At 38.3% G+C, this 13,436-nt stretch overlaps 1 protein-coding gene across 1 annotated transcript; it reads right to left on the reverse strand.

The window, feature by feature from the left end:
• Positions 1-972: 972 nt before the first annotated feature.
• Or1j1 (olfactory receptor family 1 subfamily J member 1) lies at positions 973-1,914 on the reverse strand. The gene has a single exon (NM_001000385.1). It carries the CDS (start codon positions 1,912-1,914, stop codon positions 973-975), a length of 942 nt encoding a protein of 313 aa, NP_001000385.1.
• Between the last annotated feature and the right edge of the window lie 11,522 nt (positions 1,915-13,436).

Raw genomic sequence — 13,436 nt, forward strand, 5'->3', positions numbered from 1 at the left:
TTCACAAGAATATTTTTTCTTCAATGCTCAAGTATTTTTTAAAACATCCATTGGGTTGAGATAGTTGAGACTCAGATAATGGATTACCTCACATTTACAATCAATATATTCAATTTGAATACTACAATCTTGAGTCATGTTTGTATATAGGTCAACCTTGTCTTTTGAAGTTCTAGTCTGATCAGCACCAGAAAATGGAAATTAGTGTGTCTGAAAATGTCCTATTTAAAATACACATTCCTAAGAATGTGTTTGCATCCTCTTTTAACAGAGTATGTTAAAATTTTCTCCTTAGAATAGAATTCCATATAACTGTTATAGGCCTTGCTCTAAAGAATTGCTTTGGAATACCAAGGTTTAAGCCTTACTTTTAATAACTTTGTGGTCATGAGGTGTTTGCTACCTCTCTGAACTCAAGCTTTCCTAAACAACCACTGAATGTTGTTGTCTGGATAAAATATGATGATTTTATTGCATATTAAACTGTTAGACAAAACCAAAGACAACTGAAATGGCATTTGAGACTAGATATATGCATACTTGAGTGAAGAAGTGTTGACTGTTTTCCCAAGGGAAAAGAGCTGTGCACTATTTATTATGTAATTTGAACTAAAATTCTTGGAGAGTTGTAGAAAACTTCAAAGTTCTTAGGTATCTGGGTGCTTAAGTGCAAAGGAATCTATATTTCATAAAACTGGAAATTTTTCAATAATAGAAAATCCGGACACAATTTATAATAAATTTAAGATTGGAGGAAGAACTAATCACAACATCTCCCATTAAAGATACCAGCCCCAATACTTACCAATCCCAATATCCAATAAACTAATATAACAAAATCACAAAATATCCTGGTTTAGTATTCTCATAGGTGCAGAAATAATGTCAGTAAAGAAAAACTAGTGAGATATAGTTTTATTAATCCGAATTTATATTATTCAGGACATAATATAATACAGAAGCAAAAAATTATCAGTTGGAAAACTCTACCTTCTTACTCAAAAGTTTCCTTAAAGCCCCTTTCATGTCTTTATTTCTCAGGCTGTAAATGAAAGGGTTCAGCATGGGAGTGACCACTGTGTACATCACTGAAGCAACTATGTTATTGTTGATTGTACTGTTGGATGGGGGCAGAAAATAGAGACCAATAATGGACCCATAATAGAGAGCCACCACTGAGAGATGGGACCCGCAAGTGGACAAGGCTTTGCAGATACCCTTGGTTGAGGGAACCTGGAGGATGGTGAACCCAATATGTCCATAAGAGATAAGGATGCATAGAAATGGAAGCATAATGGCAGCCAAACCTGCTGTGAAGATTACTAATTGGTTGAGTGATGTGTCAGAGCAGGACAACTTGAGCAGGGCACCCAGGTCACAGAAGAAGTGTGGGATAGTGTGGTCAGCACAGAAGGAAAGTTGGTCTAAGAGAAGAGTGTGCAAAAGAGCACAAGCAGAAGCTATGATCCAGGATATAGCTACTAGAGTAGCACAACGGCTCTGATTCATGATGGTAGTGTAGTTTAGAGGGTGACAGATGGCCATGTATCTGTCATAGGCCATTGACGTGATAAGGAAACTGTCCAAATCAGCAAAGAATATGAAGAAGTAGGTCTGTGAAACACACCCCTCATAGGTAATGGGTATGTTCTGGTTCGGCACTTTGGTTAACATCTTGGGTACAGTGACAGATGAAAATGAAATGTCTGTGAAGGCCAAGTGACTGAGGAAGAAGTACATGGGGGTGTGGAGGTGAGAGTCCAGCCTGATGAGCAGGATGATGAGCAGGTTCCCCAGCACAGTTGTCAGGTACATGGCCAGGAACATGGAAAAGAAGATGCCACTCTGCTCTGCTCTGATGGGAAGTCCCAGGAGAAGGAACTCAGACACACTACTATGATTCTTGAGCCTCATAGTTGTGTATCAGCCGGATACACCTACTGATGGAGAAGGCTGAAAAAATAAACGATTGTGACATATGACAGTAAAGATGTATATTAGACCTAGGGGTTATCTTCCTTTACATGCTTTTCTTTTACATTTTCCATATGTTTTGTTCCAAATTTTGTAGAGGATAAAAAAATGTAGATTTGAATATGAAGCCACTTTCTTCCTCAGTCTGATTCTAGACTCTGTGAATAATAATAGTTACAGTCAACATTTACTAAATGTTTTACTTATATACAATTCTAAACTTATGTGTGCACTAACACACTCAATAATTAAAAATAGATGACCTAAATATATACTGTTACCATTTCTACTGTATAAAAGTTGTGGTTTAAGAAAAAGCAGTCTCATAGACACCAAAGTATGACAAGGAGAATAGGGATTGTGTACTCATGAGTTTTGACTCCAAGTTTGTTCTCTTAAAGCCAAATAATTTTCTAGTGTCAAAATCTACCCTTCATAATTCTGCATGTGATGTTTTTCTTACTTCTGTACATCCTGTGTTGCTATGCCTATAATTAGCAATTAGTTGTCACTAGCTGTGGTCCAAAACGGAGCACAATTAATGCATATATAATATCAATTGATTTACAATACAGCTATAACATCCAAGTAAAACCACCATTGTAGCTTCAGTTAAATGCTTATATCAGACCTAGTTCAGCAGTAGGCTTGACCTTCCTAACACTGCCTTCTCCCCCAATTTCAAAGAACTGCAGTAAAAAATCCAAAAGAATTTTTAAAACAAATTTTAGTACTTTAGTATCTCTAAAATAACCAAGATTTGTTTTCTAGCATATATAAATATAAAAATCTTTTTAAAGAAGAAAATCATTTATGATAGTATATAAAAGCACATTATTACACTACAATTATCATAAGAAACAAAGTTAATTACAAAGGTAAACCAGAAAAGCAGTGGAAGAGGGAGCCAAAGTCCAGATAGGCTTATAATAAAGAATTTGCAGTGGATAAAAATGGTGTTATGGGTCAGTGTATAAATAAAGAATGGACTTCTCTATAAGTGGTTCTGAGGCACTTGTCTATCCACACAACATAGAGACAGTATTTTTTTTATCTCACACCATATGAAAGTTACAAATGGGTTAAAACATTATATAGCAACATTTCAGAGGTCTAGAGGCCCTGCCATTACTTTGTCGTCTGGACTTAAAAGTAACCTGGTTCCCTAGGCTATGGCCAAATGAAAGGAAGAGTGTATTTATAAACCAACATAGTTCAGTCAGTGATAATTCATGTCAAAAGAATAAGTACCAATGACGGCAGTAAAGTAACCAATCATGTCTACATTCCATTTGGAAGCAGAGTCTCAGTATGTGTGAACACTCCCATTTAGTCTCCCAGAAACATGTGAATGACATGGTCCATCACTTCATTCTAAAGGCTAAAGACTTTCTGCACAAATTCTTACATCTAGGGTTCAAATCTGGCTGCAGATACTTAACTGATTGTAGAATGAGTAATGGAGCACTCTTTCTGTTGCTTTCAATTCTGTCTGTTTTCTCCCTCAAAGAAACATGAAAAATCACTCCCCTGTGTAGCATAATTTCCATTGCAGCTTTGAGACTTCCATATCCCAGCCCCAAATACCACCTTCAGTAGGATGTCATTATTCAAAATTCTTTTAACAACATAAAAATATTTTAAAGTTTCAAGTGAAGATTAAGTTTAATGTAAATATTCCTTGGATAGAAGGAGGCTTATAACCACACTGATTCTGAGATGGAATCGATGAGAGTCATGGGTGAGGAAGCCTGGAAGGAAGAACAGTGGAACTGCTTTTCTTAATGTAAGCAGAGTGGGGAGGAAGGCAGAGGTTACAGGCAGAAGGAATGCATTGGCTAAAAGCAGTGAGAAGAAATTTACCATTTTAATTTGGCTCAGATGATTGTCACAGAATTGACTGTAGAACAGTGGCACTGATGATGAAATATAACAAGCACTTAATTTACACAATTTCTATTAAAGTCCTACTCACTTATTCCCGAAAGAACACTGGGTCTTTCTTCTTGCATTACAGTAAGAGCTTGTAGTGAACCTGTGATTCAATTCCAGGACTGCCTATCTTCAAAAACTGTATTCTCACATCAAAAGCCTTCAGCAAGCACATCTACAAGTAAGGTTATTATTGCCACATACTAACACTAAAGAGTTCCAGGAAATGTTCAGAGAACTTAAGATTTAGCCACAAATCTATGGTTTCAAGACAGAGGCCTTGATGATATTAATAACACTAATAAATTAGGTTAGCAATCATTCATTAATTACATAATCTATTGATTAGTATAGACCAGCTTCTATGACATATAGTTTTTATCATAGCTTAACATGACTACAAATATATATGTGAGAACCAGAGGGTAAGAGCACTGGGGTTGCTCTTCCAGAGGACCTGGGTTTGAACCCCAGCAGCCACATAAATGTTTACAACTGTCTGTAACCCTAGTTTCAAGGGATCCAAAACTATTGTTTAGTCTCTTTAGGCACAAGGTAGGCAAATGGTACTTAGGCATACGTACAAGCAAAATACTCATAATATAAAATAAAATTTTAAATTTTAAAATACACAATTTTTGCTTAACCAATTGAAAAATAAGGCTGAGAGAATGTAAATAATTTATATAAGCCCATGTATCATGGAAAAGACTGGGGGGCATTTAATATAAAAATAGTCTAATTAAAAAAATTATGCTCCCAACCATTATTTATGTTTAATCACTTCTAGAACAGCATACACTGATAGAATAGAGATTCCTTTTTAATAAAGCCATTGCACTGATGCATTTTACAAATCTTTAGTAAGATCATTGAAGTAATCAGAGAGTTTAAAATGTCCACTACTTGACATAAATTTTTATGACTGAGAGCTGAAATTTCCTGGTATCCTGACCAAAGGAGATAATATTCTAGTCAATCAAAACCATTTTTATTCATTTTTGTTTGTATGTGTATGTATGTTTGTATGTATGTCACATAATCACAGTGCCTATGTGATCAGAAGAGGGTGTTTGGTCCTCTGGAGCTGGAGTTACAGATAGCTGTGAGCCACCTCATGTCGGTACTGGGAACCAGACTCAAGTCACCTGGAAAATCAATAAGAACTCTTAACTCCTGAACCACCCCTACATCCTCATGGCAAGTTTTTTAAATGGACTATCTAGTTAATAAGCTTAGGGCCAATATAAATTCACTGGACATAATATGTAGTCAATGAAGTATATATGTGAAAAGTTGCAGTAAATGTATGTCACAGTAAACCATATATTGATATGCTTTAACTATGCAAAAATGTAGATTATTAACTATTGATGTACTTACAACTGGGATGCAGATCAAATATTTAATAACGAGAGGAAAATGATAAAAAGTTATGACAGAAAAATATAAACTTCAAAAAATCATTATGTTTACTGAGGTTACTTGAGATTCAGAATATTTTTCTTGTTTGATTATATTAATCATGTGCTAGATTTTATAACTGATCATCAACTACCCACATATATTTTAAATATAATTTAAGTAGAATTACATATGACAATGACCTGAAATATTGATCTATCTTTTTAACCCCTACTTCTTCTTCCAACAGTCTTTATGACCAGTTATAGATCACATACACACACACACACACACACACACACACACACACACACACAAACACACACTGTAATGTTCTTGGGTAAAACCTTATGAATACTGCCCTTACCAAGCTTAGTGACAGATAATCAAACGTCATTTCCATGAATTTGTTAATGTTCTTCAAATGACTTAGAGGCAGAGTGAACAGAGAAATCATAATATCATGCCTATCAAGTGGCACACTCTTTTCACCAGCTCCAAGACAGTAACTGAAGGATTTGTCTTTTAGAGTTGGTTTGTAAACCCAGGAGAGCACTGACACAGTTTCTGGTGAGAGACAATTAGGGAACGATCACTGTGTTCTTCTAATATTCCCTATGGACTTGAGCATTTGCTAGATACAAAGACAGTCAGCCCCTTTGGGAATATAGATATGTATTTAATCATTTGCAGATTAATTTACTTGTTAAGTTTTTTATAACCATTTGCTTATTTAACCATATCCATTATAACAATTCTTGAGGTAGACATTTGTCCAAATTGTACTAATCTTGAAAATGGTTCAAAAATTTCTCAGGTGAGTTTTCAAATCCAGACACATCAACTTCAGAGTGAAAGGGTAGATACCTTCATAACGGAGTAACTCCCCTTTAATGGTGGGCACTATAGATTATGAGATCATACTTCCTACATTCAGTCTGGAACTGGGAGGAGAGCTGCTACTTGTCCATAGGGAGTCACAAACTCTTGACAAAAGACAGAAAATTTTCATACTAGAGAAACATTTGAATAAATGTAAAGACTTTAATTTTGCCTTCAATTGTTAACATATTTTAATTATATATATATATATATATAAATTATATATACACACATATATATCAATAATACATAGATATGCATATTGAGGACTACATGCTTAATTTTTCTCCATTGTTTATATTTTATTCATATTGCATCCCAATTGCAGCTCCCCTCCGTCCGCTCCTAATAGCACCACCCTTGCTAATCCCTTCCCCCCATCACCCCATTCACTTCTCAGAGAAGGGAAAACCCTGTTTTGGTACCACTGAACCCTAGGACGTTTAGTCCCAATAGGACTAAGCACCTACTGGCCTGCTGAGGCCCAAACAGCAGTCTGGGAAGGGAATGGGGTCCAATGGCCTACAACAGAGTCAGAGACAGCTCTAGCTCCAAATGTTAGGGGACCCCCGTGAAGATCAAGCTGCACATCTACAAAAGTGTGGAGCTTAGGTCCAGCCCTTGAAGACTCTTTGGTTCAGTCACTATGAGCCCCCACGGTCCCAAGTTAGTTTACTCTGTTGGTTTTCTTGTGATGTCCTTGACTCCTCTGGCTGGATCATCCACAAGACTGCCCCAGCTCTGCTTAATGGTTGGCTATGGGTCTCTGCATCTGTTTCCATCTGCCACTGGGTGAATGCTCTCAGGAAACAGTCATGCTAGAGTCCTGTCTGCAAGCATAGCACAGTATAATTAATATGGTCAGAAGTTGATTCTTTTCCATGGAATGGGTCTCAAAGTAGGGCCAGACATTGGTTGGCTGTCCCCTCAGATACTGTTTTATCTTTATCCATGCACATCTTATAAGCAAGACAAAGTTGGGGTTGGAGATTTTGTGTGTATGGGGGGCAATGTTCCCCTCCTTCCATTAGAAATCCTGCCTGGCTACAGGAGGTGGCCACTTCAGTCTCTATATCCCATGCTGGTAGGAATCTCAGCTAGTGTCATCCACATAGACACCACATAGCACCTCTCATCCCAGGTCAACAGATAGTCCCAGAGATATTCTCACTAACATCCATTTTCACTCTCAGCCTTCCCAATAGGCCCTCCTGCCGTGCCTGATTGCCATACTCACACCCCTCCTGACCCTCTACCAAGTTCCCTGTCCTTATCCACATCTCAGGATATTTATTCCTCCTTCTGAGCATAATTCACATATCCTCCCTTGAGACCTCATTATTACCCCATTTCTTCGGAATTATGGATTGTAGCATAGTTATCCTGAACTTTATGGTTAATGTCCAATTATAAGGATATATATATATATATATATATATATATATATATATATTAGGAGATATATATATGAATGACATGTATCTTTCTTGGTTACCTCACTCAGGATGTTCCATTGAGTTGCCTGCAAAATTCATGGTGTCTTTACTTTTAATAATTTAGTATTCCATTTTATATATGTACCACATTTTCTTTATTCATTCTTCAGTTGAGAGACATTTAGGTTGTTTCAAGTTTCTGGCCATTATGTATAAAGCTGCTATGAACACAAGTTGAGCAAGTTGTCCCTGTGATATAGTAAGCAATCTTTTGAGTATATTCCCAGGTGTGTTATAGTTTCCAGGTTAGAACTATTCCCCATTGTCTGAGAAACTGCCAAACTGATGTCCAAAGTAGTTGAACAAATTTGTAATCACACCAACCATGAAGGAATGTCCACCTTGTTCCACATACTTACTCGTCAGCATGTGTTCTCATTTGGGTTTTTGATCTTAGTCATTCTGATGGGCATAAGACGGAATCTCAGAGTGGGTTTGAATTTCATTTCCCTGATGTCTAAGAATGTTGAACATTTCTTTAAGTGTTTCTTTGACATTCCAGGTTCCGCTACTGAGAATTCAGTTTAACTTTTTATCTCATTTTTCACTATTTATTTGTTCATTTGTTTGCTTATTTATTTATTCATTCACTTCATATCCTGATTGCTAACTCCCGTTTGGTCCCACCTCAGGCAGATATTCTCTCTGAATCCCTTTCCCTGTCTCCTTTGAGAAGAGAGGTGACCTGGATTCTTAACCCACCTTAGTAAATCAAGTCACTAGAGGATAGGCACATCCTCTCCTACCGAGGCCAAATGAGGTGGCCAAATTAGGGGAACAGGATCCACAGGCAGGCCACAGAGTCAATGACAACCCACAACTCCAGTTGTTGGAAACCCACAGGAAGACCAAACCACCACATCTGCAACATACTGTGCAGGGAGCCTAGGTCCAACCCATGTGTGATATTTATTTGGTGGTTCAGTCTCTGAGAGTACCCAAGGGTCCAGGTTAATTGACTTTGTTGGTCGTCCTATGTTGACCCTGTCCTTTTTGGGGCTCCTCAATACTTCCCCCAACTTTACCTCAAGACACCCAGAGCTCCATCTAATGTTTGAGTGTAGGTCTCTTTCCACTGGCTGATGGGTGGAGCCTCTCACCTGTCTACAGGAATAACAGAGTATCATTAAAAGCTTTAGGGATTAGTTCTTGCACATGGGTTGACTGTCAACTTGGGGTGGTCATTGGCTGACCCCTCCCTCAGTTTCTCTTCTGTCTTAATCCTTGCATATCTTGTAGGCAAGACATATTTGGGCCAAAGATTTTGTGGATAGGTGGTTGTCCTCATCCCTCTACTGGGTGTCCTGTCTGGCTACAGGAAGTAACTACTTTAGAACCCATATTCTACAATGCTAGGAGTCTTGGCTAGTATTGCTCTGACAGAAACCTTGTTTCCATGACTATGTGGGCTTTCTGTTGTTTCTCTTGATGTTGAAGGCCAGCTTCAATCCATGGTACTCTGATACAAGCAGTTATTCTGATTTTCTTGGATCTGTTGAGGCTTGCTTTGTGACCAGATGTACGGTCAGTTTTAGAGGAGGTTCTATGAAGTGCTGAGAAAAATGTATTCTGTTTTGTGTTTAGATGAACATTTCTATAGTTATCTGTTAGGCCTGTTTGGTTCACAACATCTGTTGCTTTCATTATTTCTCTGTTTAATTTCTGTCTCAATGGCCTGTCTGTTGGTGATAGTTGGGTGTTGAAGTCTCTCTGGCTATTAAAGTGTGGGGTTCAATGTGAGATTTAAGCTTTACTAATGTTTCTTTTATGAATGTGAGTACACTTGCTTTTGGCATAAATGTTCAGAATTGAGATGTCAACTTGATGGATTTTTTTCTTTGATAAGCATGAGCATTCTTCCACATTGGTTTTGATTAATTTTGGTTGAAAATCAATTTTATTATATATTAGAATGGCTACTCCAGCTTGCTTTTGGGGTCTGTTTGCTTGAAAAAACTTTTTTCCAGCTCTTCTCTATCTATATCTTTTTTGTTTACTTCTTTGATTTTGTTTTTGTTTCTATGCAGCACAATGATGGAAACTATTTTGGCATTTACTCTATTAGTCTATGTCTTTTTACTGGTGAATTGATGTCCAGAGATACTAATGACTAATGATTGTGAATTCCAGTTATTTTGATGGTGGTTGTGGTGGTTTACATATGCTTTGCTTGTCAAGTGGCACTATTTGGAGGTGTAACCTTGTTGGAGTAGGTATGGCTTTGTTGGAGGAAGTGTGTAACTGTGGGCATGGGCTTTAAGACCATCATCTTAGTTGCCTAGAAGCCAGTCTTCTCTCAGCAACCTTCAGAAGAAGATGTAGAACTCTCAGTTCCTTAAGCCCCATGTCTGCCTGGCTGATTCCATGTTCCTGTCTTGATGATAATGGACTGAATCTCTGAAACTGTAAGCCAGCCCCAATTAAATGTTGTAATTATAAGAGTTGCCTTGGTAACTGTGTGTGTTCACAGTAGCAACACCCTTACACAGTCATGTTAGTGTGTGTGTGTGTGTGTGTGTGTGTGTGTGTGTTCTTCAAGTTTTCTGTTGTGCTGGATATTTTTTATAGATATTCTTAAATTTGGTATTGGTTTGGAATACTTTGTTTTCTCCATCTATAGTGATTGAAAGTTTTGCCAAGTATGGTAGGCTTGTTTGGCATTTGTGGTTTCTTAGAAGCTATAAGACAGAATCTATCCAGGCTTTTCTAGCTTTTACACTCTCTGTCGAGAAGTCAGGTATAATTTTTGATAGGTTTTTCTTTGTTCCTTGCAGCTTTTATTAACCTTCCTTTGTTCTGTAGTGCATTCACAAAAAGGGACCTACCATGCCTGCTCTCCAAAAGACCCAACAAGCATCTATCTGAAAGAGTCAGATGCAGATATGTGCACCCAACCAATGAACAGAAGCTGCTCACCCCCGGGTTGAATTAGGGAAAAGCTGGAGGAAGCTAACAGGGAAGGTAACCCTGTAGGAGGACCAGCAGTCTCAATTAACCTGGACCCCTGAAACCTCTTAGACACTGGATCACCAAGCAGGCAGCATACACCAGCTGGGATGAGGCCTCCCACACATATACAGCAGAGGATTCCTGGGTCTGGGTTCAGTCAGAAAAGATGCACCTAACCCTCAAGAGACTGGAAACCCCAGGAAGTTTAGAGGTCTGGTGGGGTGGGTGAAGTGGGGACATCTGACATCCTTGTGGAGACAAATGAGGGTGAGAGTATCAGGGAACAGGGAGGAGGTATAGGATGTGGAACTCTCAGGAGATGGACCAGGAGGGGAATCAAATCTGGAGTGTAAAAAATAAATAAATAAACAAAAAACCAGGGAAAATTATCTGTTTATATTTGATTTAAAATAAAAGTTTATATGACAATAAAAAATGTCTAGTTAGAAATCTTTTCTTGAAGAAATCTAGATAAGAAGTTTATAAGGCAAGGTATCCCTAGTAGGATTATGAAAAGGAGAATGGGAGTTAAGAAAGACAGTACCCAATTGCATACTGGACTGTTAATGATTCAACAACAATGAACTGTTGCTTAGATTTTTGTAGTTCCATTTGTAGTTGTCAGATCTTGTATCTAACTATACATGATTTGGTAACATAGAAGCAAAATTTCTCCCTGAGAAAAGGACAAAGTCTACCTTTTTCTGCTGTTTGTAAATCTAATCTTCACCAACTTTTATAGTACTATAGCATCCAGAAAGTCTACTTGTCCATGAATGGTCTGAGCCACCTGTTGGAGATCCTAGATAAACTGTGAGTTAGGGAGGTAGTCAATCCCGCTGCTCCAGTGGAACACTAGCAGCCACCTACCCCCCAGGATTGTAAGAAGGAATAAGATCTTAATCACTCATTTACACCACTATAGGCCCTTTGTTAGAAACCAGCAAGGATTCTACACCTGGTATCACTCTTAATTTTGGATAAAGGAACACTGGAGCACATGTCCCAGGCAACCCAGAAGGTATGCAGCAGTTCACTTGAGCACTATTGAGGTTTGAAGCATTGTGAACATTTGAATATAACATCTGAGAGGCAGGGCTCAAGGTCAAGGTATTCCTATAGTCCAAGGAATTCAGTATACCCATAAAGCATGTCCTTGAGGAGTTAAAACGATCAGCAATACCAAAGAGAGAGATGTAAGAGAGATAAGGGTGATAGTAGTATTTGTCTCAAAGTAATTAATGAGCAGAAAGAATAGAGAGTCTAATAATCCAATGGATGAGGTCACAAATGATAGTGACATCAACATTCCCCAAAGCAGCCAGGCAGAGTGTTATTAAGGCATTTAGGAGAGCCAAGACTTGTCCCACAGTATTTGCAGGGTAAATATGAGCAACCCCAATAAATTTCTAGTTACTTTTTACAGAAATTTTCCTTTAGTTATAGAGAAAAGAGGCATAGGAATAATCCCAGATGAAAAGGAGATGGATAAGGACCTTGATAGGGAACTGAATCAGTCTTTGACAGCCTGATTTAGAGCAATTTTCCAATCTTATTACAACAGGCTATGATCTCTTGAATGATAGATGTCCACATGTTAGAACTACCCTGAATATGTATAGATATGAAGAAATAGAGGGAGGAGAGTGCAAATTTAGGTATAAAAGATTTTCAGGGGTTGGGGATTTAGCTCAGTGGTAGAGCGCTTGCCTAGCAAGCTCAAGGCCCAGGGTTCGGTCCCCAGCTCCGGAAAAAAACAAAAAAAAAGAAAAGGAAAAAAAAAGATTTTCAGATCATTTGTTTGTGCAGGGAGAGAAAGTTGCCACCATTGAAAATTGAGAATGTCAGGTTTGGATATTGAGCAGTACCGAGGCCAAGCTTTTTATAGTAACAGAGCAAGGCTTTAGTAAAACATGAGTTCATGGAAGAAGAGAGGAAAGAGTTACAGAAATGAATGCAACTCCTAAGAAGTGAAGGCAAGGAAACAGAGAAGGTTTCAACAGAGGAAGAGGAGCAAGTATCTTAATAACTACAGCGATGCCTACATGGTAAAGACTTGGAGAGCTTAGCAGGATCAAGAAACCTTACCAAGTAGGTAAAGAGAGACAGATAGAACAGGTGGAAGGAAGAAGTGGTTGAAGAGTCATACCCTAGAATTTGGAACCAAATAGGGTGGTGTTGTGGTTTGCCCTGAAGTTGTTTGTATTTTGATGCTAATTCCACTGCCCCAAGGACAGCTGCCAAGTCACATACTCAGGAATCAGGTGACTTCACCAGAACCTCCCCATTGAATTTGTAAAGTGCAGGTGAAGGGCAGGTACAGGATAGAAGGAGGCCTGTCATTGGAGGAGAAGGAAGGATGGGCAGGAGAGAAGTTTGAAGGAAGAGGAGGAGACTAGAGGAGAAAAGAGAGATGAGACTGAGGAGAGGGTGAGAAGCCATGGCAGGTGATGTTAATATTCTGCTCTGTGTATTTACAGGTTGTTATTAATGTTCCTAAGCAATGGATGGTACCGGGCTTTGTATTTTTAAGTGGATAATTATATCTTATCAATTGGATCTAAGATTATTGTTTTGTATGTTCTTTTATGTGATGGTTTGAGTGTAGGAAAGTGTGCGGCGGCAGGAGACTGGGCCGCCAAGGAGTTCGGATGTGTTTCCGCCAAGATATCTAGCAGATATCTTGGGGCACTGTGGTGCTGGACCTAGTGTGGTAAAAGACCACAATACTTTTTTTTTTATTTTTATATTTTCACAACAACAGGGTGGGTGGAAGAAGCCAGCAAGAACAAACATCCA

This window comes from Rattus norvegicus, chromosome 3 (genome assembly GCF_036323735.1).
Source record: "Rattus norvegicus strain BN/NHsdMcwi chromosome 3, GRCr8, whole genome shotgun sequence".
In the NCBI taxonomy this organism is placed as follows: domain Eukaryota; kingdom Metazoa; phylum Chordata; class Mammalia; order Rodentia; family Muridae; genus Rattus; species Rattus norvegicus.

What these genes read in the sequence shown, in the direction of transcription:
- Or1j1 (NM_001000385.1), bottom strand. Translation starts at nt 1,914, where the DNA reads ATGAGGCTCAAGAATCATAGTAGTGTGTCTGAGTTCCTTCTCCTGGGA.